The 26,981-nt window shown below is 37.8% G+C and overlaps 1 protein-coding gene across 2 annotated transcripts in view; it reads left to right on the top strand.

Annotated features, from left to right (window-relative positions):
* Window positions 1–26,484, top strand: part of POU2F1 (POU class 2 homeobox 1) — a 172,629-nt gene extending 146,145 nt beyond the window's left edge. For both annotated transcript variants that reach the window (XM_082861444.1, XM_082861443.1), the window contains exons 11-16: window positions 202–347; window positions 1,611–1,790; window positions 3,213–3,318; window positions 21,895–22,240; window positions 23,002–23,090; window positions 25,869–26,484. In XM_082861444.1, the coding sequence (XP_082717570.1) occupies window positions 202–347; window positions 1,611–1,790; window positions 3,213–3,318; window positions 21,895–22,240; window positions 23,002–23,090; window positions 25,869–26,176 (1,175 nt within the window). In that variant the 3' untranslated portion in view covers window positions 26,177–26,484. The remainder of the gene's footprint in view (window positions 1–201; window positions 348–1,610; window positions 1,791–3,212; window positions 3,319–21,894; window positions 22,241–23,001; window positions 23,091–25,868) is intronic.
* Window positions 26,485–26,981: the final 497 nt, after the last annotated feature.

The raw sequence follows: 26,981 nt of genomic DNA, 5'->3' as shown, positions 1-26,981 counted from the left end.
TCCTGAGGCAAAGAATGCCAATAAGAACAGCAGAAAGATCCATGGTAGTGAACAATATTTTAATGTAGGTTATGAAAACCTTTCATACTTGCTTTTAGCCTAAAATACTTTGGTCAGTTTTATTGTTGTTGTTAATACATGTATTGTGTGCATGAATCATGCCCAGCTGATTTGATTTATGTGTTTTCTTCTTTCTTACAGAGAACCTCTCATCTGATTCGGCTCTCTCCAGCCCAAGTGCCCTGAATTCTCCAGGGATGGGAATTGAGGGCTTGAACCGTAGGAGGAAGAAACGCACCAGCATAGAGACCAACATCCGTGTGGCCTTAGAGAAGAGTTTCTTGGAGGTTAGTGAGGTTTTTACTTTTCATATACATGGGATTGTCTGTATAATACTATTGTTACGTGCCGTAGACCAGGCGTCCCCAGAGGTCCCTGGTTCCCTGTTAGGAATCGGGCCGCACAGCAGGAGGTGAGTGGCGGTCCAGTGAGCAAAGCTTCACCTGCCGCTCCCCATCGTTTGCATCACCACCTGAGCCATCCACACACACCCTCCACCCCTGTCTGTGGAGAGATTGTCTTCCATGAAGCTGGTCCCTGGTGCCATAAAAGTTGGGAACCGCTGCCGTAGACCATAAAATATGGACTTATAAGCTTCAGCCCTAATGGATGCTTATAAACGTATTGGAGACAATGAGAACAAGTAAGTTACTGAACATAAGGAAACAAAACCAGAGTGCTTCAGGGTTCAGGAGAGACCAGGCTTAGAGATCCATGTGAGCACTCAAAGTGGGAGAGGCAGGCAGCAGCTGTAGGATACATAGGAATTCCACAGGTAGGGAGAGGTGGGGGGAAAGCGCTTCAAGCAGAGGCATCCAGAGAGAAAAGCCATGACATGCATCAGGGGAAACACAAGTAGTTTGGTTTGGCTAAACTGTAGTGTTTGGAACCAGAACCCTGAAGGCCTTGATGAGCTATAGAGTTCAAGTTATTTCAACAGGTCTTTGGTGTGGTTTTTTTTGTTTGTTTGTTTGTTTTTCTGGTACCAGAGAATATCACAATCAAAGCTTCCAACAAAATTTTGACTTCTCTAATTCAGAAAAGCCTTGAGCACCATGGAAGGAGCGTTGAAACAGGAGTCTTTATCTGCTCTGCCACTTATGAACTGTGTGATTGGTCAAGTTACGTGGTTTCCTAAGCTGAAGTCCCTTTATCTGTAAAATAACTGCCTTTCGTGCCCCGCAGGCTTATGGCCTGCCTCACATTGTCCAAGTGAGATTCTGTGCATGAAGCACTGGGGAAGTTCTTAAATTCCCACTAATAAATAAGGTATTGGTTTCATTCACGATTAATTGCCCTTAAAATAAAAAATATATAAATATTCAATAATAACTTATTCTAAGTTAATATGACTGCATTTAATGAATACATGTTCATTAGAATGTCTGTCTATAGAAGTTCTTTGTTGAAAGTGGAATAATATGGCCTGTATATCCCAATTTCATTCTCTTATTGTTCCTCCTTCCCATTTGTTTATTCATTTAATGACATGGTTATGTCAGTAGTTCAAAAAGTTTTTCCAAAAGGTGATTTATTTTTTCCCTCTTCAGAATCAAAAGCCTACCTCGGAAGAGATCACCATGATTGCTGATCAACTTAATATGGAAAAGGAGGTGATACGTGTTTGGTTTTGTAACCGCCGCCAGAAAGAAAAAAGAATCAACCCACCAAGCAGTGGTGGGACCAGCAGCTCACCTATCAAAGCAATTTTCCCCAGCCCGACCTCACTGGTAAGGATGAAAAATAGGGAGGCATGCTCAAGGGTTAATTTTTACAATTTTACAAATACCCTATCAAATGAATTTATTTCATTATAGGAATTTATTGTGTATATTCATGTTGAATAAAGATATATAAATTTATATTTTAAATGTTACAAAAGTAATTAAGTGTCATTATTAACCCAAGAACTTACTGATCTTTCTTTTTTAAAGGAAACAGTTTTAATCCTTTCCTGTTTCTCTGCAGTTCTATTATTCTCTTCTCTGATGTAGTTTATTAGGTTACTCTGTAACTGGGAGTAAATTTGTGGCTAATTCCAGTTATCTAAAAAAATCTTTAGTTGCACTTTATTCATGTTGGGTTCTAAAGCTCAATTTATTAAACTTACACATACATGATTAAGTGACAAATTCCCAGATAACCTTTAGCTCTGAACTTGTATTAAAACAATTGTCTCAGATTTTCACAAACATGTGGGCCTTTTATTTATAACTTCACTGGGTAAAGTATTCCTAGACTGAAGGGACATATAGTGGTCATGTGACTCCCTTGATCTTTAGGACAACTGTAAATATGATGCCACATTTCCAACCAGGATTCCAAAGATGGGAATATTGTTGAGTTTGCATTTCTGATACTTTCTTGTTAATTGATTTTTAATTTATTTGAATATTATTCTATACTGGCAGGCTTTTCAAACTAAGGTCATCATTAATAGCACTTGCTAGTTTACCAAGTGAAGCCTATGGTTGTTAAATGGTGAGGCTTTAATCATAAAGTTCCTGAGATAGTAGTTATGAAAAAGACAGTCATTAGGTACAGTTTTGTTTTATGGAGCTGACTATTTTGTGTTTTGGATTTATTCTAGAAGGAGGGAAGGATAGAAGGAAGGCAGTGTTTCTTACAAAAATGTAGAAATATTTATCTTATTTCAAAAACAAACTCAGTTTTTAAAAATTTGTTTTACATTCTTTCCTTAATATCATTTCATTAAAAACAAAACCAAGACAGTCTTGTCCCCACATAGTTGAAAATAGAAGCAATACAAGAACCCCAGATCCCATGATCTCCTTGAATAGTTTTCTTGTTTAGATTAAGTTTATAACTGGTGTAATATTTCTGTCTTGCTAAACACTATTGAAATATGGAAATTTGTTTTTATTAATTTCTTTTTAAAACTTGGGCAAAGCCATTAGTAACATCAGTGAAAAACCATCTATTCAAAAGGAACCTTTCAACATAAGCCAGTTTTCTCAATTCCAAGATCAAAGAGTAATTAATAAAATCACTTCTTTTTAGGCCCTTTTATTTTATTCTATTGTATCTGGAATTTTAAAAATTTTATAGGAAAAATAAATCTACAATATGGACTTAAATTTTTTAATTTTGATTTTTAAATGCTTCTGCATATTTTCACTTCTGACCTCTAGGTGGCAACCACGCCAAGCCTTGTGACAAGCAGCGCAGCAACTACCCTCACAGTCAATCCAGTCCTTCCTTTAACCAGTGCTGCGGTAACTAATCTCTCTGTTACAGGTAAGCAGCAGCCAGGCGGTGCAGCTGTTAGGCAAATGATAGGCCCATGCTAAGTTTCTATGAGAATCTGCCATTAAATTGTAAATTAAGGTTTTAACTAAAAATATGTATTGCTTTTTAAAAAAAAGTTATATATGAAAACCTGAACTCTAAAAAGAAATCAGGCATAATACATTTTTCCAGAAAGAATACTTTCACATAAAGATTTTATCTTTTTTCTTTCCCACATTAGTCTGTCTTCTACGTTGCTTCCTGAGTTACTTTTTTTTTTTTTTTTTTGGCCGCACTGCATGGCATGCAGGATCTTAGTTCCCCATCCAGGGATCGAACTCACACCCCCTGCAGTAGAAGCATGGAGTCTTAACCACTGGATCACCAGGGAAGTCCCAGAGTTACTTTTTTTTCAATTAACTCCTCCTCTCCTTAAAAACATTTAATAGCTGCAGCTTTTTGCAATCAGGAAAACGTCCAAATGTATCATGAATTCATAGACTGTATCCAGCCTGGACCTTATCTTTCACTAGTCTTTTCTCCATCCCATCCTCAACACAAAAGAGGATTCTTACTACCTTTGTAAACATGCCCATAGCGTAAAATGTTGTCCATCCCAGCCTCCACTTCTTTCTGTTAGTGATGAAACTACTCCAGCTTAGATAACAATTCTTCTTGGATATACTCTTCAGCTTCTTCAGGAAACTATTTGTTTCTACCTGCCTATATTATAAACAATTATATTTTATACTTCTCTCTTTTCCAGTAGACCTTGTACTTCTCAAAAGATCTGAATATTCCTTTTGAAATATCAGTGCTTGGCACATTCACAATAAAATGAATAAATAAATGTCTTCCCTTTACGTGGCACATTTTCCAGATACATCTAAAATAAAGCAGAAGACATAAAGTGATACATAAAGTGATACATAAAGCAGAAGTGATACATAAAGCAGAAGACATTCTGTAATTATTCACCAGCTTGATATATGCTAGTAAATCATTGGATAGATTTTTGATCTTTCATATTCAAGCTTAAATTTAACCTAGAGTTGGGGAATTTGGTTTTTTTCACTCATATTTTAAGTGACCTAACCATGATATAAAAATTGAATAAATGGCTTTATGTAGTTACTAAATTTCTAAGTCGTTAGAAATTTTCATAATATTGTTTGTTTATTCAGAACAGTACTTTTGACCTCTTTTGGGTCTTTGACCTCTTTGAAACTTTGGTGACAGCTATAAACTTTTCCCCTCACAAAGTAGACATGCCCACAATTTTTAGTAAGATTACAAGGAGGTTTATAAATCACAAACCTCATCAGTCCCCGCCTTACCAAGCCTTGCCATTTCTGGATGCCTTAGAGGCAAATTAAAAACCTCTGTTCAAGAGTGTATAGTATTCAGCACCTCAGCTTAAAAAGCAAACTGTTGGTGATCGGTTGCCGCTGTGTTGGGCACCAGGAACATGAAATTCCTGTCTTTGAGGACTGCCACTGGCTGGTAAATTGTGTACTTTACCTTCCAAACAAATCATAAGTCATATTACATTAGGTTTAAAGATACCCATCTTTTGCCAAAAAAAAATTCCTAATGGTTCAGGCATTAAGAGCAATAATAGCTTTGCAGATTTCTTAAAAAATGGCACAAATCTGAGGCAGAAGGTAATTTTAAGAAGATATACATGCTCAAAACTAGCTAAATTTTTTTTTATTTTTTGGTGATCTTAACTGCCTAGTCAGATTTTCTTAAACTCAATTACTTGGCCCATTTATTTAGATTTAATTATGACAGTTTTCTGAAATGTTAGTAACTTTTGGAATGAAATTTTTCTTTAATCATTAAAATATTTAACATAGGAAATTCAAATAGGAAAGACACAATCACCGTGAGTACTATTTTTATTTTGTCTTTATATCTGTTTTTATATGTACATAGATGTACAATTCTAATAGTATTTATGCTGTATCCTTTATTTTTAGCTTAACATATAATAATAAGTATCTTCCTCTGTTATTATAGTTTTTACTTTTCTATTCTTGCCCTTATATCAAATGGTTGTACTGTAATTTCATAACCATTTCCATATGTTACCATCATGGTTAAGTTCAACCGAGGGTGACCAACTCTTCCAGTTTGAGCCCTGCAAATATTACATCCCAGGAAACCTCTCAGTCTCTAAGCCACGTAACTGGTCTTGCTTGTTCGCTATTGTATTCCTCATGTCCAGCACACTACGTAGAGTGTAAGATACCCAGTAATTATTAAATGAATGAAGTTTTCACTGTTATAAATAATGCTATAATGAACACCTTCGTACATATAGCTTTTTCTTAAATTTTTTATTTTAACATAATTTCAGACTTACAGAAAAGTTATAAGAATAGTTCAGAGAAATCCTAAATCTCTTCCTCACATTCTCCAAATATTAAAATCTTACTATGTTTGCTTTCTCTTTGTGTTTCTGTATGTGATTTTTTTCTGAACTGTTGTAGAGCAAGTTACAGATAAGCCCTTTTCCCCTGAATACTTTACTGTCTATTTTTTAATAAACAAGAAATATAGGGGAAAAGGAAAAGTTCATCCTTACAGTTGAAAGCCAACTAATAAATGTGGAAGAAATGATGGAATTATATGAGTAATAACAGTTCCAGGCTATCTGTATCAATATGGACTCAGAAATCATTCTGTATTCAGTAGGTTAGAATCCTACTATCACTTTTTATTGTAGTATTCAGATTGTCCCAGATTTAGCCAATGGGAACTACTTCAGGGTGGCTCCTGTGCCCTTTTGACATGTCCCTAGCATTCTTTGAGTGCTTCCTTATTTTTTAGCACACAAGATGTTCAGCTTCATCTTAAAGTTTCTCTGCCTCTGGCCTAGAATCAGCCTCCTTAAAATCCATGAGTTCATACTGATATCTCCAGTTCCAATCCAGTATCCTGTAGTTCGTTCTTTTCTATCCTAACCTAACCTCTTTCCATATTTTAACTCCCTTCTCAGTGACAATGTGTAACCTGGCTCCCATTATCAACAATAACAAGTTACTTAACTGTTCAATCCTATAGTGAAAAGAAAGTGGTTTCAAAATTGCTAACCCATGCCTCTGAAAAGAAAAGACCTACTAATTCAGTTCAACTTAGAGTTCTCGTCTTAAGCCTAAAGGCATAAAGCCCAAATACTGTGTTCAAAAGTTATTTTGGTTAGTTCTTTTTATATCCTCTTCAGCGTAGTAACATTATTCATTTGAAATTCAGGTCAGTTTATTTGTTTTGTTTGTATTCAGTGTTAGTGTTTCTCCTCCTATCCTTGTGATTTTTTTAAGAATATGAGATATTAACATGGTTTTAAAAGGTAAGACTATACAAAAAGTTCTCCTCAGAAAAATGTCGTTCCCTTCTATCATAATTCTCTGTATCCTTTCCATCCCATTCCTATCTATGCCCTTCCTGTGTTTCTTTTGAACTATTGAGTAGAGATTTTTTTCTTTTTTAATTTACCCTTGTTTGTTACTTTAAAGGTATCATATTTAGGTGATCATCTGCACTTCAGTTTTTTCACTTAACAAAATATCCTGACAGTCACTCCACATTAGTTCATAGAAATCTTAATTATTCTGTTTCATTGTTGTAGACTATTATGTGGATGTACTACTGTTTATTTAACCCCATTCCTGTTGTATGGACATTGAGTTTGTTTCTAGTATTTTGTAATTATAGACTATGCTTTAGGAATAACCTTGGGGATATGTATTTTTGTACTGTTGGAAATGTGTCTTGAGGGTAAATTTCGAGAAGTAGAATTGCTGGGTCAAAAGGTACACACCTGTGTGTTGTTGGATACTGTTGTTTTGTTGGATACTATCGAATTGCCTTCCAAAAAGATAGTACTTATTTTCATTCCCACTAACAATACATGAGAGGGCCAGTTTCCCCATAGCCTCTGCAACAGAATGTTACACTTTTTAATTTTTACCAACCTGGTATGTTAGAAATTGTATCTCAATGTACTTTAAATTTCAATTTTCTAATCGTGTGAAGTTGAACATCATTTCATATACTTCAGGGCTATTTTTCATCGCTTATAACAGTGAAATAGGTTTTGTTTCACCTTGATTGATAAATATTGCATAGACTAGAAATTCCAGCTGAGGGAAGTGGTAAGAGCAGACACTGCTGTCTTCTTTCCAAGCATATTAGTTTTCTGTTGGTGTGTAACAAATTACCACAAACTTCGTGGCCTAAACCAATATTCATTTACTATCCCACAGTTCTGTAGGCTGGAAGTTTAGGCATGGGTTAGAGCTGGGTCCTCTACTCAGGGACTTACCAGGCTGAAATCAAGATGTTGGCTGGGGCTGTGACCTCATATGACACCCAAGATCTTCCAAGTTCATTAGTTGGCAGAATTCTGTTCCTTGTGGTTATAGGACTGAAGTCCCCATTTTTTTCTGCTGGCTGTCAGCTAGATCACTCTCAGCTCCTACAGGCTAACCCCAAGTCCTAGCCTCATGACCTTCTCACGACATGGCAGCTTCTTCAAAGGCAACATGAGACTCTCTCTCCAGTCAGCTGCTATGGAGGGTCTTATGCAATATAAGGTAGTCAGTCCTCTCGCCTTTGTCATATGATAGAACCCAATTAAAGGAGTGGCTACCACATCTCCCGTCATATTCACAGATCTGCCTATACTCAAGAGAAGGGGATTATACATCTGGATTTTGATGTCTTCCTTTAAAGAGTTTTTGAGTTTGCTTTGGCAGACAGATAGGTTACTACAGATCAGCTTGATCCTTTCAAGGCTTATTTTTTAAGCTTTATTAGATTGGCCCTAGAGTAGCCTTCGCTAGTTTAAGGTGTGACTCTTCTGGGGTCTCTAATAAATGCCCAGATATTCAATAGTCTCTACTGTCTGTGTAGTTGAAACTGGACTATCTCCCTGTCCTGCATGAATTCCAAGGATCATTCAGTTTACAGCCTCCCTGCCTGGACTCATGGGGTTTCCCTGTGCGTGTGCAATTTAGTATTCAACCAAAGATTCTAGGAAACCCCTATGCACATTTCTAGAGTTCTTTCTCTATTAGTTTCTTCCTTTCCAGTACTCTCTCCTGCAAATTCCAGCCATTTCAACATCCAGCGGCGGTCTTTGTCTCCTCAAATGGTTGAAATTGCTGCGTTCTACTTAGTTTCCTCTTCTGGTGCAGCAGTTTAGAAAGTGCTTCCAAATAAAGGCCAGGTGATTATAGGGCTCACATCATTTGTTTCCTTTTCTTCAGGGATCACAGCCCTGTGCTGCCTATTTTCTCATATCTAAAACATTTTCTCATATATTTCTCTATTCTTATTATAGTGTAAGGGTAAGTTTGCTATCATTTACTCTTATGGTCAAAGGCAGAAGTCTCTAAAAATGTTAAATTAATGATCAGCACTTATAGGTATAGATGATCTTGTTTGCAAAGCAGAAGTAGAGACACAGACGTAGAGAACAAATGTATGGATACCAAGGGGGAAGGAAGGGGGCAATATGAATTGGGAGAGTGGGATTGACATATATACACTACTGATACTATGTATAAAATAGGTAACTAACGAGAACCTATGTGTGTATAGCACAGAGAACTCTCCTCCATGCTCTATGGTGACCTAAATGAGAAGGAAATCCGAAAAGGATGGAATATGTGTATACGTATAGCTGATTCACTTTGTTGTACAGTGGAAACTAACACAACATTGTAAAGCAACTATACTCCAATAAAATTTTTTAAAATAAATTTAAAAAAATAAAATAATTTATATACACACAAAAAGTAAGTTGCAAAATGAAAAATGTTTAGATCAGAAGCAAATAAGTTTCAACACTTGAAAAATCTAAATTAAGAGAAAAAAATAATCAGCCTTTATAATTGTAACAGACAAAGTCTAAGGTGGCCCTCCCCCACCATGGTGTCTACCTCCTAGTGTTCAAGCCTTTGTGTAATCCTTTCCCCTTGAGTGTGGGCTGAGCCTTTGGTTTGCTTCTCATCAATAAAATGTGGCAAAGGTGATAGGATGTCACTCCATGATTATATTACATTTTGTAAGACTCCGTCTTGTTCCCAGACTTACTCTAGAGACCCTCCTCACCGGTTTGATGAAGTAAGAAATAAACAACCATGTTAGGAAGCTCACAAATGAGGGTACTGAGGATGACCTCTAGGCGCTGAGGGTGGCCTTCAGCCAACAGCCAAAAAGAAGCTGGGCACTTAGTCTAGAGCAGCAAGCAGATTCTGCCGAATGATTTCTGCCAGCAACCCAAGTGAGCCTGGCAACATATTCTTCCCCAGTCATGCTTCCAGACTTGGAACTGTCTGGCTGACCCCTTGATTGTGGCCTTGCAGAGGACCAGCTAGGCTGTGCCTGCACACCTGACCCACAGAAACTGTGAGATAGTAAATGTGTGGTTTTTTTTTTTTTTTAAATAGATCTTTATTGGAGTGTAATTGCTTCACAATACTGTGTTAGTTTCTGTTGTACAACAAAGTTGAATCAATTGTTTTATGCTGCTAAATTTGTAGTACTTTGTTAAATAGCAATAGAAAATGAATACAATAATATTACATTTGTATAAATATTGTTCAGGGACAGCTCATATGATTAGGGTGAAAAATGTAATCTTATGACACTTAAACCTTGCTCCTTGAAAGAGAAGGTTAAAGAGTCAGTGTCAAATGGATTTTCTTTTCTTCCTCTTGTCAGCAGTTGCTGAAAATCATGCCTCATTTTAATTTTTTTCCTATTTGGACCATAAGTTTCTTATTATAGCCTCTTTTCCTCTGACATTTCTATGTTGCTTTTTTTTTTTTCAGTTGACAGAAGTAGCATATTCTTTCAATCATATTATTTATGAAAGACATCCAGTATCTTAATCATACAGCTTATCTAATGCAATCTACTTTCTTCCTGAAGACTTTCTCCTTGGAATCCCTATAATTGCTTATTTTAACTTCTTTTCACTGTGTTCCTGAGTTAGAGCCAATATTTCTGAGAGCCCATGTCTCCCTCTACCTTTTTCTTTTTTTTTTTTTTTTTCCCTCTACCTTTGATTCCTTTTTGTTTTGCCTGGTGCACACTCTCAAGTAATTTTTTTCTTTATTTGGAAAGATTATGTGGGAGGGAAAATTTCCAAGTACATGCATATCTGAAAAGTATTTTGCCCTCACAGTATTTGTAGTTTGTACAGTAATAGAATTTTAGGTACAAAATTACTTTTCCTTTGAACTTAGAAGGTATTGCTCTGTTGTATTTTAGCATCCAGTGTTGCCAATGAAAAGTCTGATTTCAGTCTAACTCCGATTTGTTGATCATTTGTTTTTCCCTCTGTAAACTTTAAGGATCTTGTTATCCTTTGAGTTCTGAAATTTCACTAGAAGGTATCAAGGCATGGGCCTTTTAAATTTCTCCTCCTTGGCCTTCAGTGGGTATTTTCAATTTGAATTAATGTCTTTTTTTAACTCTGGTAATTTGTCTGTCTTCCTTATTTCTGGAACATTTTAAACAGACTTTAAACTCTCTAAATTGGCCCTATATATCTCTAACTTTTCTCTTGTGTTTTTCATTTTTTAACTTTTTATACTTCATTCTTGGAAATATATCCTGAATTTTATCTAACTGTTCCTGTGTTCTCATTTTTTATTGTTGTCATTTGTATGTTTTTCCAAAATCATATTTTTAATTTCTAAGAATGTTTCTTTGTTCTGATTCCACCTTTTTATAGCAATCTATTTTTAATTTGTAGATACAGTACAAATTAGAATTTTATTTAAGTTGCTTCTTCTGGCCTCAATTCTGCTTATTTATTTTGTTCCACTTCTTTTGAGCTGTGGATTTTTTCATTGTCTGTTAATTTTTGATTATTTAGTCATACCGATGAATGCAAGGCCTTAGTACTTAATGTCAGTAGCTTGTAAGATTTTTTCTGCCCTTGTGTAGCTTCTGTTACTCAGCATCCTTTCCCCTGATTGGAAGGGAGCTGTGAGCTGTGAATGTGGGGAGAGAACTGCCAGACTTTGCTCAGGGCCTGTGGGTGGAAAGCAGACAGGCAGACCAGGCTCTACCCTACACCTTCCTCAAATGAGAGGGATGCCAGTGCTTACACTAAAGTTCGTAACCTTCCATACTCAGATTTTTATTTTCTTTGAAGAGTAGTAGGTGACATTAGTTAATGCTTAGGTGATAAGTCTGGTGGGGGGAGGAAAAGTCCCACTGACAGAGCTGGTGTGTGAACAGTCTGGTCACCCTGTACTCTGCCCTTGTTTCCTACTCCTGCCTCAGTACTGACAACGCGGAGCTTGAAATCCCCTCAGGGCTCCACTGGGGTAAATAATTCCCACCTCTATCGTAGTCTTCTACTGTGCCCTTCTGGACTATGGTTGGTTTCTCTACCACCCAATTTTAACCTCTTTCTCATTTCTGCAAATATATCAAATTCTCAAGTTCTCTGAAATCTCACTCCCAGAGCTCTCACTTCCTTTTTTATTACTTTACCATCTTTTGGGATAGCATTTTAGAAATGAAGGAATAAACATACCCTTAGTCTGCCCTCTCTAAGAGAAATGTTGTGTGATTGCCATGGTCATTTTTATTTTCCCAGTATCTATCATAGTGCTTGGTACATAATAGGTCCTTGGTAAAACTTTTCCCTTTTTTAATTTTTTTAAATCTTTTTTTATTATAGTATAGTTGATTTACAATGTTGTGCCAATCTGCTGTACAGCAAAGTGACTCAATTATACACATAGAGACATGCTTCTTTTTTTTTTTTTTTTTTTTTTTGCGGTACGCGGGCCTCTCACTGTTGTGGCCTCTCCTGTTGCGGAGCACAGGCTCCAGATGCGCAGGCCCAGTGTCCATGGCTCACGGGCCCAGCCGCTCCGTGGCATGTGGGAATCTTCCTGGACCGGGGCACGAACCCGTGTCCCCTGCATTGGCAGGTGGACTCTCAACCACTGCGCCACCAGGGAAGCCTGAGACATGCTTTTTTTATATTCTTTTTCATTCTGGTTTATCACAGGATATTCAGTATAGTTCCCTGTGCTCTACATTAGGACCTTGTTGTTTATCCATCCTAAATGTAATAGTTTGCATCTACCAACCCCAAACTCCCAGTCTATCCCTCTCCCTCCCCTCTCCCCCTCAGCAACCACAAGTCTGTTCTCTGTGTCTATGAGTCAGTTTCTGTTTTGTAGATAGGTTCATTTGTGCCAAATTTTAGATTCCACATGTAAGTGATATCATATGGTATCTGTCTTTCTCTTTCTGACTTACTTCACTTAGTATGGTAATTTCTGGTTACATCTATGTTGCTGCAAATGGCGTTATTTCATTCTTTTTTATGGCTGAGTAGTATTCTATTGTGTATATGTACCACATCTTCTTTATCCAGTAATCTGTCAGTGGACATTTAGGTTGTTTCCATGTTTTAGCTATTGTGAACAGTGCTGCTATCTATGAACACAGGGGTGCATGTATCTTTTTTTTTTTTTGGCTGCGTTGGATCCTTGTTGCTGCACGCGGGCTCTCTAGTTACAGTGAGCAGGGGCCACTCCTCATTGCGGTGCGCAGACTTCTCATTGCGGTGGCCTCTCTTGTTGTGGATCATGGGCTCTAGGTGTGCGGGCCTCAAGTTGTGGAACACGGGCTCAGTAGTTGTGGCTCATGGGCTCTAGAGCTCAGGCTCAGCAGCCATGGTGCACAGGCTTAGTTGCTTCGCGGCATGCAGGATCCTCCCCGACCTGGGCTCGAACCCATGTCCCCGCATTGGCAGGCAGACTCCCAACCACTGCGCCACCAGGGAAGCCTGTGTATCTTTTTGAATTATAGTTTTCTCTAGGTATATTCCCAGGAGTGGATTGCTGGATCATATGGTATTTTAGTTTTCTGAGGAACCTCCATAATGTTTTCCATAGTGGCTGTACCTGGTAAACTTTTCTACGATAGAAAATGAATGATCAAGACTGTACTGCTCCAGAAAGATATGTATTCTTCTGTGTCTTAAGAACTTGTAAAACTTCCACAGCCCTTAATAATCTCAACTAGGGCTTCCCTGGTGGCGCAGTGGTTGAGAGTCCGCCTGCCAGTGCGGGGGACGCGGGTTTGTGCCCCGGTCCGGGAGGATCCCACATGCCGCGGAGCGGCTGGGCCCGTGAGCCATGGCCGCTGAGCCTGTGCGTCCGGAGCCTGTGCTCCGCAACGGGAGAGGCCACAACAGTGAGAGGCCCGCGTACCGCAAAAAAAAAAAACAAAAAAACCTCAACTAAACAAGCTCTGCCTCCAGTTCTTTTTCCAAAGTAGTGTTTCACAATGAAGTGTATGCAATCCCATAACCATTATCAGTCTCTCCCCATTCACTTCTCCCCTTACTTACTCTGTCTCTATGAATTTACCTGTCTCAGACATTTCATATAAGACCCTCTGTGTCTGGCTTCTTCCATTTAGCATATTTCCAAGGTTTATCCATGTTGCAGAGTATATTGGAACTTCATTCCTTTTAATAGTTGAGTGATATTTCATTCCATGGATATACCATACTTTGTTTATTATTCCAGAGTTGATGGACATTTGAGTTGCTTCCAGTTTGGGGCCATTTTGAATACTGTTGCTATGAGTATGCATGTATCAATACAAGTTTGTTTGTTTTTTTGTATCTTTATTGGAGTATAATTGCTTTACAGTGTTGTGTTAGTTTCTGCTGTACAACAAAGTGAATCAGCTATACATATACATATATCCCCATATCCCCTCCCTCTGGAGCCTCCCTCCCACCCTCCCTATCCCACCCTCTAGGTCATCACAAAGCTCAATACAAGTTTTTATGTGGTTATTTGTTTTCAGTTCTCTTGGGTGTATATTTAAGAATGGAATTGCTACCTCATGCAGCATTCTGGAATATTATGAACAAGTTTTTGCCCCCCAAAATTAGGCAACTTAGGTGAAATGGACAAATTCTGAGACTCAAATTACCAAAACTGACTCAGAAAGAAATAGAAAACCTTTAAAAGACCTAAAACAAGTAAAGTAAGTGAATCAAAAAGAAATGCCTGGACTCAGAGGGCTTTAGCAGTGAACTCTTATCAGATATTTCACAAAGAAATAAGAATTAACCTTAGCAGTCTCTTCCAGAAGATAGAGGAGGAGGAACAACTCATTGTATGAAGTCAATATTACCTTGATTCTAAAGCCAGACAAAGTTATCACAAGAAAAAGATTATGAACCCATATCCCTCATGAAAATGTACACAAAAATCCTCAACAAAATCTTAGCAAATCAAATCCAGCAACATATAAAAAAGATTATACATTATGACCAAGGGATTATCGCAGGAATGTAAAGTTGATTTAATAACTGAACATAAATTAATGTAGTACACCATAGTAATAGAAGAAAGGACCAAAACCTCATGATCATCTCACTAGATATAGAAAAAGCATTTGACAAAATCCAACACCCATTCATGATAAAAACCTGGAATAGAAGGGGACTTCCTAACCTGATAAAGAGCATCTACTAAAAAGCCTCCAGGTAACAGCATACTAAATGGAGAAAGACTGAATGCTTTCCCCCCTGCTAAGATTGGGAATAAAGCAAGAATGTTTGCTCTAGCAGACTTCTAATTAGCATTGTAGTAGAGGTTATAGTCAACTTAATAATGGAAAAAAATTTTAAACATCCAGTTTGGAAGGGGAGAAGTTAAAACTGTCTTTGTTTTCATTATCCTATATGTATAAAATTCTCAAGGAATTCACACACCCAAAAGCCTGCTAGAACTAGTAATGAATTCAGTGTTGTTGCAAGATACAAAATAAATATACTCTCTCAAACTCTCCAGAAAAATGGAGAGATATTCCATTTGTAAATCATATATCTGATAAAGGAATTATATCTAGAACATATAAAGAATTCTTAAAATTCAATAGTAAGAATACAGGCAACTTAGTATTGTAAAGGGGCAAAAGATTTTAATATACATTATACCAAAGAAGATATAGGAATGACTAATAAGCACATGAAAAGATGTTCAACATTATTGCTCAGCAGAGTGCTGTCACTGTATAGCTACAGAGATGACTACTGCAGAATCTTGTTTTAATCATAAAGAACAATCATTACATTGTTCAAACAGACAGAAGCTTATACTATAAAATGTTGTACATTCATAGTAATTTTAAATTACTTTTATGTTCTAAGAAGCTGTCCTACATAGGAGCTTTGTAGGTTTTTCATGTGTAACATATTATAAATTTATCTTTTGAATATAATAAATGTTTTCATATAAAAAATAAAAATAAAATCATAATGAGATACTACTTCATACTCAATAGAATGGCTATAATCAAGAAGACCAAAAATAATAAGTCTTGGCAAGGATGTGGAGAAACTGAAACCTTCATGCTTCGCTGGTGGGAATGTAAAATGATACAGCCACTTTGGAAGACACTTCGGCATTGTCTTTAAACTTTACACATAAAATTACCATCCCACCCGACATTTCCCCCAAGAGAAATGAAAACATTTCCACAAAAACTTTTACACAAATTATCATAACAGCATTATTCATAATAATCAAAAACTGGAGAGACTTCCCTGGTGGTGCAGTGGTTAAGAATCCACCTGCCAATGCAGGGGACACCGGTTCGAGCCCTGGTCCAGGAAGATCCCACATGCCGTGGAGCAGCTAAGCCCCTGCGCCACAACTACTGAGCCTGTGCTCTAGAGCCCATGAGCCACAGCTACTGAGGCCGTGTACCGCAACTACTGAAGCCCACGCACCTAGAGCCTGTGCTCCACAATAAGAGAAGCCACTGCAATGAGAAGCCCGTGCACCGCAACGAAGAGTAGCCCCCGCTCGCCGCAACTAGAGAAAGCCTGAACAATGAAGACCCAATACAGGCAAAAATTAATTAATTATTTAATTAACTAATTAAAAAAAAAACCCACAAAACTGGAAACAAGCCATTGCCCATCAATTGATGAATGAATTAAACACCATGTGGTCTATCCATGTAGTGTAACACTTTTCAGCCGGAAGGAAGTATTGGTTCATGCTACAACATGGATAAACCTTGAAAGCAGTATGCTAACTGAAGAAAGCTAGATGCAAAAGACTGCTAATTGTATGATTCCATTTATGTGACATGTCTGGGAAAGGTAAATCTACAGATACAAAAAGCAGGTGACTGGAGGCTGTAGGTGGGAACAGGTGTGACTGCAAATAGGCACAAGGGATCTTTTTTAGTCATACACTAGATTGGGGTGGTGGGTGTACCACTCTGTCAATATATTAAAAATCATTGAATTTTACACTTAAATTGGGTGAATTTTATGGCATACAGATTGTACCTCACTAAATCTATTTTTTAAAAAGGATGAGGTGGGTGCTCACTTTGGCAGCACATATACTAAAATTGGAACGATACAGAGAAAAGGTTGGCAGATACAAGCCAATGTAGGATAGATAAACAACAACAATTTACTGTCTAGCCCAGGGAACTATGTTCAATATCTTGTAATAAACTATAATGGAAAAGAATCTGGAAAAGAATATATATATATACACACACACATACAACTAAGTCACTTTGCTGTACACCTGAAACTAACACAGTACTGTAAATCAACTATACTTCAATAATTAAAAAAAAATTTTTTTCAATTAAAAAGGATGAGGTGGGAAGCAGGAGGTTGTGCCACACACTATATTCTTGCACGTAACTTCCTACTAACCTTGTGAGGTGGTGGTGGCGTCTAATTCTGTTGCTGAGGACGCGAAAGCTCAGCAGGCATCACTTCCCTGATCAAAGTTGCCCAAGTAATTAAGTTGCCAAGAATATAGATAAAAGATATATATTGATTAAGAGGTGATTCACTGGGAGAATTCATTTGAAAATCCCATTATTATACTCTAGTGCTCATATGACATTCATATTGAAGACACCTAGAATGTGGTTGGAGGATAACAACCAGAAAGAGCTACTTTGAATGGTTTCTGGAGTCATCATCTCTTAGCCCAGGTTAAATTCACTGATGAAATTAATGGGATTTTCTTTGTATATATGCGGGATTTTAAGAAAGTGATACCGAATGGTCTGAAAATGGCAGTGGAGAGTGAAGAAAAGGCTACTTTAAGCCTTTGACCTCAAGTTCATTTCAGAAGTTTGAAAAGAAAGTAGTGCCCGTAAGTGAAATCAGGTTAGATAAGCTGAAAAATTGGTCAAGAAAAGATTGAAATTATATTGAAATTTACTAGCAGTAGGAGAGAAATGAGAGAAGATATATACCTTTCTATAGAACAGGGGGCAGGTCTTAGGAAAAGAGTGTCAAAGTGAAAAAGTATGTATGAATGCCAAACATATAGGACCCAACACAGCATCAATAGCTCAGTGATATAAATAGGTCTGATAGATTTAGAACTGAATAATGAAACTATGATTAATAATATCCACAAAGATGTAATTGTACTTTGGAACAGCAGCAGTAAAGAGGGAATCAGCTTATTTATATTTTTGAGAGGGACAGAAAAAGGAGTAAATCCTCCCTTTTCACTTAACAGTAAGAAAGATATGTTTACCTGATTAATTCAGAGACCACGTAACCCTTTTGTGTAGCATGATAGGAGGTGGGAAAAGTAGAGTCAGTACTGAAATAGATGGTGTCTAAGTTTCTCCCAGCTCTGCAATATGTGAAAGAAACATTTCCTTAACAGTTAAAATGAGAGATGAATTCTAGGTATTCTTAGTATAGACCAGAAGAAGGCTTCAAAATAGATTTTAAAAGAACAAAACTGCCTGAATTTTTAATACAGCTATTATGAGAGAAGAGAATCTTCTACGGCTTAGCGTTAGATTTTATCACAAAGAAGGTTCTTTTACATAGATCTTTTTTCCAATATGCTTATAGGTTTGAAATACTTATTTTGATTGGTCTAGTTCTTCTTTCATCTCTGAAGTCTTTTATACCTCATAGAAGTATTATATTGAAAATTTATAGATGTTTTTGGTCTTTTTCAGTTCTCTATCTTGAGAAAATACCACTTAGGTTCTGCTCTACACACATATGTGGTTGATTATATCCTAGAACATAGTGACTTCCGCTAAATGAAGTTCCAACTAGTTTAGGCAACCGGTTTTTTTGTATGTAGCATTTACTGATTACTGAAGTAAGAGGGCCTGTTCTGTACTTTGATGATGTTAGATAGCATCAAAATTACAGCTCATTGGGAATAGTTGGCATCTTCTTTATCTATCCTATGCCTTATCAGTTATTTCTGCTTTAGGCAAAGGGACTTGATATTCTTTTTTTTTTTTGCGGTACGCGGACCTCTCACCGTTGTGGTCTCTCCCGTTGCGGAGCGCAGGCTCAGCGGCCATGGCTCACGGGCCCAGCCACTTCACGGCATGTGGGATCTTCCTGGACCGGGGCACGAACCCCTGTCCCCTGAATTGGCAGGCGGACTCTCAACCACTGTGCCACCAGGGAAGCCTGACTTGATATTCTTTAAGTAGCACTAGGCCTAACTTCTAGAGATATTTTAGACCTGTGCCATACAATATGGTAAGCTCTAGCCTCATGGCTTTTATACATGTAAGATGTGGCTAGTTCAAATTGAGATTTGCTTTTCAAAGCTTAGTGAGAAAAAAACTCATTAAATTTTTAAAATACTGATTTTATGTTGAAATATATTTGGAATATACTGGGTTAAATAGAGCATAATATTAAAACTAATTTCACCTGTTTTCTTTTTACTATTTTCAATGGGACTACTAGAAAATTTAATTACATATGTACTGTATTTCTGTTGGACAATATTCATCTATAATAGTAAACCATTTCAGTGAATGTGTTTTAGCTGTCAGTGATATTTTTAATGTCAGTTAGTTATTTGTATTCAAATGTTTGTTCTCCTTACAACAAAAAGAAATTTTGGCATTTTGATTTTTTTTTTAGGCCTCTCAAAGAACAATTTTCTAGATCTTCATTTTTCATACTAAATTTTATGAGAATCATAATATCATTGTATGTTTTTGTTTCCTCAAATAAGAAAATGTTGGGAATTCTCTGGTGGTCTAGTGGTTAGGACTTGGTGCTTTCACTGCTGGGGCCCCGGATTCAATCCCTGATTGGGGAACTAAGATCCCGCAAGGTGTGTGGCACGGCCAAAAAAAAAAAAGAAGAAGAAAATGTTTACCACAATAGACTTTTTGAGAGCTGATTTTCATTACCCAATAGCCACTTAAATTTTTTAATGCAAAGAAGGCATCTGACCCTTAGAATGGGAGAAAATATTTGCAAACGAATCAACGGACAAAGGATTAATCTCCAAAATATATAAACAGTTCATGCAGCTCAATATTAAAAAAACAAATAACCCAATCCAAAAATGGGCAGAAGACCTAAACAGACATTTCTCCAAAGGAGACATACAGATGGCCAAGAAGCACATGAAAAGCTACTCAACATCACTAATTATTAGAGAAATGCAAATCAAACCTACAATGAGGTATCAGCTCATACCAGTTAGAACGGGCATCATCAGAAAATCTACAAACAACAAATGCTGGAGAGGGTGTGGAGAAAAGGGACCCCTTTTGCACTGTTGGTGGGAATGTAAATTGATACAGCCACTATGGAAAACAGTATGGAGTTTCCTTAAAAAACTAAAAATAGAATTAACGTATGATCCAGCCGTCCCACTACTGGGCATATACCCAGAGAAAACCACAATTCAAAAAGACACATGCACCCCAATGTTCATTGCAGCACTATTTACAATAGCCAGGTCATGGAAGCAACCTAAATGCCCATTGACAGATGAATGGGTAAAGAAGATGTGGTACATGTATACAATGGAATATTACTCAGCCATAAAAAGGAATGAAATTGGGTCATTTGTTGAGACGTAGATGGATTTAGAGACTGTCATACAGAGTGAGGTAAGTCAGAAAGAGAAAAACAAATATCGTATATTAATGCATATATGTGGAACCTAGAAAAATGGTAGAGATGAACCGGTTTGCAGGGCAGAAATTGAGACACAGATGTAGAGAACAAATGTAGGAACACCAAGGTGGGAAAGCAGCAGCGGGGGTGGGGTGGGGTGTGATGAATTGGGCGATTGGGATTGACATGTACACACTGATGTGTATAAAATTGATGACTAATAAGAACGTGCTGTATAAAAAAAATAGAGAAAACCTATTTATTAGGTTTATAGACATGTGTGCAATTAAAAAAAAAACACTACTGTTACCTTGGAAAAAAAAAAGACTATACATTTTCCTGTAAGCACAGGTTTAGTCACATCCAAGTTTTGGTATGTAATATTTTTATTATCATTCAGTTCAAATTATTTTCTAACTCCCAATTGTGATTTGTTTTTTGGGGGGTTACTTAGAAGTAGTGTATTTCATAACTTCTAGTTACTTTTTTGTTACTGATTTGTAGCTTAACTACAAGTCAAGAAACACACTTTGTATAATTTTAATACTTTGAAATTTGTTAAAATTGCCTTATAGCACAATATGGTCAGTTTTAAAAATGTTTCAAGCGTGCTTGAAAATAATTTGTAATTTAAAGTTTTGGAGTATAGTGACTATATATCTGCGTGTTGAATCAAATTTGCTGCTCACGTTATTTAAGTTTTTTATATCCTTACTAATTTTTTTGGGGGGGGTCTACTGATTCTGAAAGAGTTATCCTCTATCAGTGAATGACAGCAGTATGTTAAATCTCCTATTATGATAGTGAATTTGTCTATTTTTTCCTTGTAGCTCTGTTGCTCTATATAATTTGAAGTTAAGTACATACAAATTTAAAACTTCCTGGTAAATTGGTCTTGTTGATATGAAGTGCCCTTGTTTATTTCTAGTAATGCTTTTGCTTTCAAGTCTACTGTATCTGTTATTATATAATTTCCTTTTAGTTTATATTTGCACAGTATATCTTTTCCAGTTCTTTTACTTTCAACCTTTTGTACCACTATGTTTTGTTTTTATAATAAATTTTTAAAAATTAAAAAAAAAGGCATCTGGACATATGCCTTTAGTTATTTTCGTACTGTTTCTGTACATGTTATTGACACTTATTTGAGAAAAATGTGTAACTTTTAGTTTTTCTTGATTTCATTGCTTTGTTTTGATTTTTCTATAGAGACTACTAAGGAGATTTCTGAATGAAAATGCTTTTCAGAAGCTTGGATTTTTTTGCTTGCACATTTCTTCCCCAGAGCAGTTGTGTTCTGTAGTTAGAGCTTCTGTGTTTTTTCAATTTTTAATAGGAAATTGGAAATGGAAAGCTGTGTTCCCTGTTTGTTTTATGGTTACTTTATTGCTCTTGCCTCTTAAAGTAGGCTCATGGCTTTGGTTCTTAAAATGTTTGTTTTTGTGGTTAATTTCCCTAGAAACACTAAACTCGGTTAATAAAAAAGGACATGTTTAGAGGTTACTGGATGGTAAATTAATTATTCAGTTGATTCTAGATTATGGTTGAATAAAGCAGCCATTCTTCCAAAAACATTTACAGAAGGTCACTTTCTAATATGATTCCCTTTTCAGGCACTACAGACACCACCTCCAACAACACCGCAGCCGTGATTTCCACAGCGCCTCCAGCTTCCTCAGCAGTCACTTCCCCTTCTCTGAGTCCCTCCCCCTCTGCCTCAGCCTCCACCTCTGAGGCATCCAGTGCCAGTGAGACCAGCACAACACACACCACCTCCACTCCTTTGTCCTCTCCTCTTGGGACCAGCCAGGTGATGGTGACAGCATCAGGGTTGCAGACAGCAGCAGCTGCTGCCCTCCAAGGAGCTGCACAGTTGCCAGCAAATGCCAGTCTTGCTGCCATGGCTGCGGCTGCAGGACTAAACCCAGGCCTGATGGCACCCTCACAGTTTGCAGCTGGGTAAGGTGCTTTCTCATCTTGTTTACATCTGAGAAACAGCTAGGAGGTCATCCCTGGAGTAACTCATAGGGAATACTTTTTCATCACTATCTTAAATGCAAAAAAAGACAAAAAAAAAAAATCCTTTAAAGCCATAATCTCTTTGAAATGGGTTGCTCTATAGTAGTAGCACAAGGATTTTGATTATGGTTGGAATTACGTTTCTTAACACTCTGGAAGGACAGTAGTCATACTTTTATTTCTAGATGAAGATACAGAACACCAGGCCACTGATTATACCTGAGTGATGGGACCAGGAAGAAAGCCCAGGATTCCTGACTCTTATTCTTATGCTTTCTCCATTAAGCTCTGAACTGTCTGCTTTCTAATTCTCAAACATAAATAAGAGATACAGTAATAGGATTCCTAATTTTATATTACCATGAAACAAATAAGAATTACTTCGTAAATACATTCCTTTCTCTGGCATTTTTTCCCTTTTGTTTTGGAAAAAAGGAGAATGAAGTAATTCAAAGAGTCAAAATGACTGCAAGTTTTACATTTTGTGTGGACCGTAACCTCGTTTTGCTTTGTACAAGTGAGCGTCAAGGAAAGCAGTAACTTGGAAGTACTAACCACACCATGTAAGAGTGTAAAGAAAGTAACATATTTCCATATACTTCCCCAGTTGTATTTTCCTTTTTCTTATCCATTTGGGTATGTTGTCAAACTGACACAGGCATCTGCATTGTAATAAAGTGACTGTTCTTCTGTACTTTCAGAGGTGCCTTACTCAGTCTCAATCCAGGGACCCTGGGTGGTGCTCTCAGCCCAGCTCTGATGAGCAACAGTACACTGGCAACTATTCAAGGTCAGTTGAATTTTTTTCCTTACTTAGCCTTTTTTTTTTTTTTTTTTAAATGGTGGAAGTCTGTTTTGCTAGAGGTGAAAGTGATGGGAAGAGATAGTTGAATTGATAATGCTCGCTAACCTGAGGACCAAGAATGTGTTCTTGTAAACAGCTTTGTAAGAGAAATATAGGTGTCGGTCTGTAAGAACAGGAAATATACTTAGTTTGGTGTATTAAGAAACCAGGACTGAGACTTCCCTGGCAGGCCAGCGGTTACGACTCCGAGCTTCCACTATAGGGGGCGCGGGGGGTCCTATCCCTGGTCAGGGAACTAAGATCCCACATGCTGCATGGTGTGGCCAAAAAAAAGAAAGAAAGAAAGAAACAAGGACTTTAATGCTGATATTTATCTTCTTATGTAAATAGACTTGGAGGCAGAATTTCCTCCTACATTTATCTAAATAGTCATCCAAGACCCATCCCCAGGCAAACTTGACCAAGAAAAATTCTCCAGTCCCCACCCCCACCCCTAAGAGAGCCTTATACAAGAAGGCCCTATAACGAATTAACATTGGAGCACATCGTGCAGACTTCAGGAGTACTTTTAATTCTTGTTAGGTTCTTCCCTTTGTATATCCCCATCATTATAGAGCATATATTCTCTTGGATTTTAATGTCTCTTTTCCAAGCCCAGATGGGTCCCTTTTGGCCTTAGCATGCTATCCAGTCTAAAATGAGTCTAAATCCACTCATTCTATATATTGAAGGGTTTGATTTGTTTAACGTCTGAGCTTTGTGTTTGAAGATGCTTGCTGTTACGTGATTCAAGGAAACACTTTGAGATATCACTATATTGATCTGAGAAATTTTTCTTAAAATAATTTGGGCTTAAATGAGAGTTCTTGGGGCCAAAAATAAGCTGTTAGCGAACTTCAATTAAGATTAGTGTTTCGATGAAAAATAAATAAATAAAAGAAGAAATAAATTAAGAAATGAAAAAAAATAAATAAATTAAGAAATGAAAAAAAAAAAAGATTAGTGTTTCGGGCTTCCCTGGTGGCGCAGTGGCTGAGAGTCCGCCTGCCGATGCAGGGGTCACGGGTTCGTGCCCCGGTCCGGGAAGATCCCACATGCCGCGGAGCGGCTGGGCCCGTGAGCCATGGCCGCTGAGTCTGCGCGTCCGGAGCCTGTGCTTCGCAACAGGAGAGGCCACACAGTGAGAGGCCTGCGTACCGCAAAAAAAAAAAAAAAAAATTAGTGTTTCATGGATGATATCTCTGCAGTATACTGTAGACAATATTAGTTCCAGACAAATCTAAAACATGACCTAGATTACCTTACATTATATTGACTTTCTCATTGACTAAATCATATGTGAAATTGATGGTTAGATCTGTAAAGCTTTTATTATAAAAGGATTTCTTTTTGGAGTAAGATTTGTGATAAATCACGTTTTCTCTTGCATTTCGGTGTACCTCTGGTGTACCTCTGTAGTGATACTAAAAAGGCAAGATGCCTTCCATAGGGCATAACTGAGTACAGAACAGGTACTCTCTGGGAAGATCTAGAACTGGACTGTGACCCTAAGCCTGGAATCTCAGAAAACGTCAAGCTGCACCAAGACTCACTGTTCTGTACTCTTTGTGTCATCATGTTCAAAGTCAAGGACATTCCCTCAGCTCCTCTCTCTTTCTTTATATATTATGTAAGAAATCAATCATTTTTAATGCCACTAGGAAATACATGTGCCTCAAATATACATGTGAGGATGTGGTTATATGAGTGAGGGGATTGTGGGGGGTTGTCAGATACAGGAAAAGATATTAGAGTGCCCAATTATTTTAATGAAAATTTTGATGATGAAGGAGAAGCAACAGCATCACAGAAAAATTCTTACGTATTAAAGCAAGTCCTAAGCTTAGAACCCACCTGCATCAGTATAGCTCTGCTTTCCTCCTACAGAGACTCATCATTCTCCTTCGTGCAGGTCATAGAAATGAAATGTTTTGAAGTAAGAAATGAATCACACCTTATACTTTATTTGTTAATATATAACTTATTTTAGAACAAAAGTCTTTTTGAAAGACAGTTTTTGTCTTGTATATCACACTATAAAGTACTCAAATTTATCAGTAATGCCAGTTGGTTTGATAAAAGCTAACTATATTTTAATGCCTTAATCACTGTAGCTAGTTTGTTTTTTGAATGGAGGTAATCTAAAGGCAGTGATCTTCATTAAAAACAAAATTATTGGATTTAACAAATATTTCTAGGTAGTTGGAATAAAGTTGAGATTTCAAGATAGAAACATGATTCTTTGATTCTCCTCTCACCTATCCTGATCATGCTCATTAAATTAGAGTTTTCAGGGGGCTTCCCTGGTGGCGCAGTGGTTGGGGGTCCGCCTGCCGATGCGGGGGGCGCGGGTTCATGCCCTGGGCCGGGAGGATCCCGCGTGCCGCGGAGTGTCTGGGCCCATGGGCCACAGCCGCTGGGCCTGCGCATCCAGAGCCTGTGCTCCACGGCGGGAGGGGCCGCAGAGGTGAGGGGCCCCCGTACCGCAGGAAAAAAAAAAAAAAAAATTAGAGTTTTCAGCCCTTTAGGCTCTTTCAAAATTATAAATAAACTTTAGTTGGTGACAATATAGTGCTGTAATTAAGGGTAAAAAATTCAGTTAAGGGATGCGCTTTCTCCATCTGGGTTGTGGGAAAACTCAGTACATTTGATGTGTTGTTTGGCTTCTCTGGGATGATGCTAACATTCTCCTTCCTGCCTGTTTTGCGGGGGGTTTGTCTGTAGCTCTTGCTTCTGGTGGCTCTCTTCCAATAACGTCACTGGATGCAACTGGGAACCTGGTATTTGCCAATGCGGGAGGAGCCCCCAACATCGTGACTGCCCCTCTGTTCCTGAACCCTCAGAACCTCTCTCTGCTCACCAGCAACCCAGTTAGCTTGGTCTCTGCCGCTGCAGCCTCTGCAGGGAATACTGGACCTGTAGCCAGCCTCCATGCCACCTCCACCTCAGCTGAGCCCCTCCAGACCTCTCTCTTCACAGCAGCCTCTGCCAGCGGGGCTGCCTCCACCACCACCGCCTCCAAGGCACAGTGAGCTGGGCTGAGCGACGCCGCCAGCCCCCTTCTTCACTCCGAGTGCAACTGGCTGCCAGCCTGGCTGAGACTGAAACACGTGATGGGCTTCCTCTTGCCGTGTTGCAAGGGCAAGGGAGAGGAGGGAGAGAAGAAAAAACACATGCCGGAAAAAAAGGATGGAAATGGGACAACATTTGCCTAATTTTGTAATAAAACACTGTCTTTTCAGGATTGCTTCATGGATTGGAGAACTTTCTAACCAAAAATTTTAAAAAAACAAAAAAAAGGCAGAAACAAAAAATCAAAAACAAACAAACAAAAAAATAAGTGAAAGGACTACTTATCATTTCCAGCAGTCATGATGACGAGTTAAGGTGGGTTACCAATTCCAATATAGGAAGGGGATTTCTTGTTTGTCTAAATTTCTTTTTTTCTTAAAAAAAAATCATTTTTATGGGTCTGTTGTACAGGCCATTAAGTCATAACAAGGTGTTTATAATCGTATCAATTGTGTTGGGGGTTCCTTTCTTAACTGGTACAATTTAGGCAGGCCTGTATTACTGTATCTCTATTGTTATTGTTGTTGTTGTTGTTATTGTTTTTTATATATATATATAGTTTGGACATGTTTATCTCTTGCTCCTGGATCCTATTTCAGTGAGCTCCCACACTGTGGGGCGGGAGGGTTTTAGGGTAAGGGGGACTTAACGTTCTTAATTGCGGGGAATGTTCTTGCTGGTTTCCTTATCCTTGATGACTCTTACAGAGGTGCTAGAAAATTATTTTCTTTTGCCACTTATGCAAGAGGCTTGGTGCAGAAGCTG

The sequence above is a fragment of the Leucopleurus acutus genome (genome assembly GCF_964270905.1).
Source record: "Leucopleurus acutus genome assembly, chromosome: 2".
NCBI classification, from domain to species: Eukaryota; Metazoa; Chordata; class Mammalia; order Artiodactyla; family Delphinidae; genus Leucopleurus; species Leucopleurus acutus.
The sequence above is the reverse complement of the archived record's forward strand: the minus strand, read 5'-3'. Positions and strand labels throughout refer to the sequence as shown.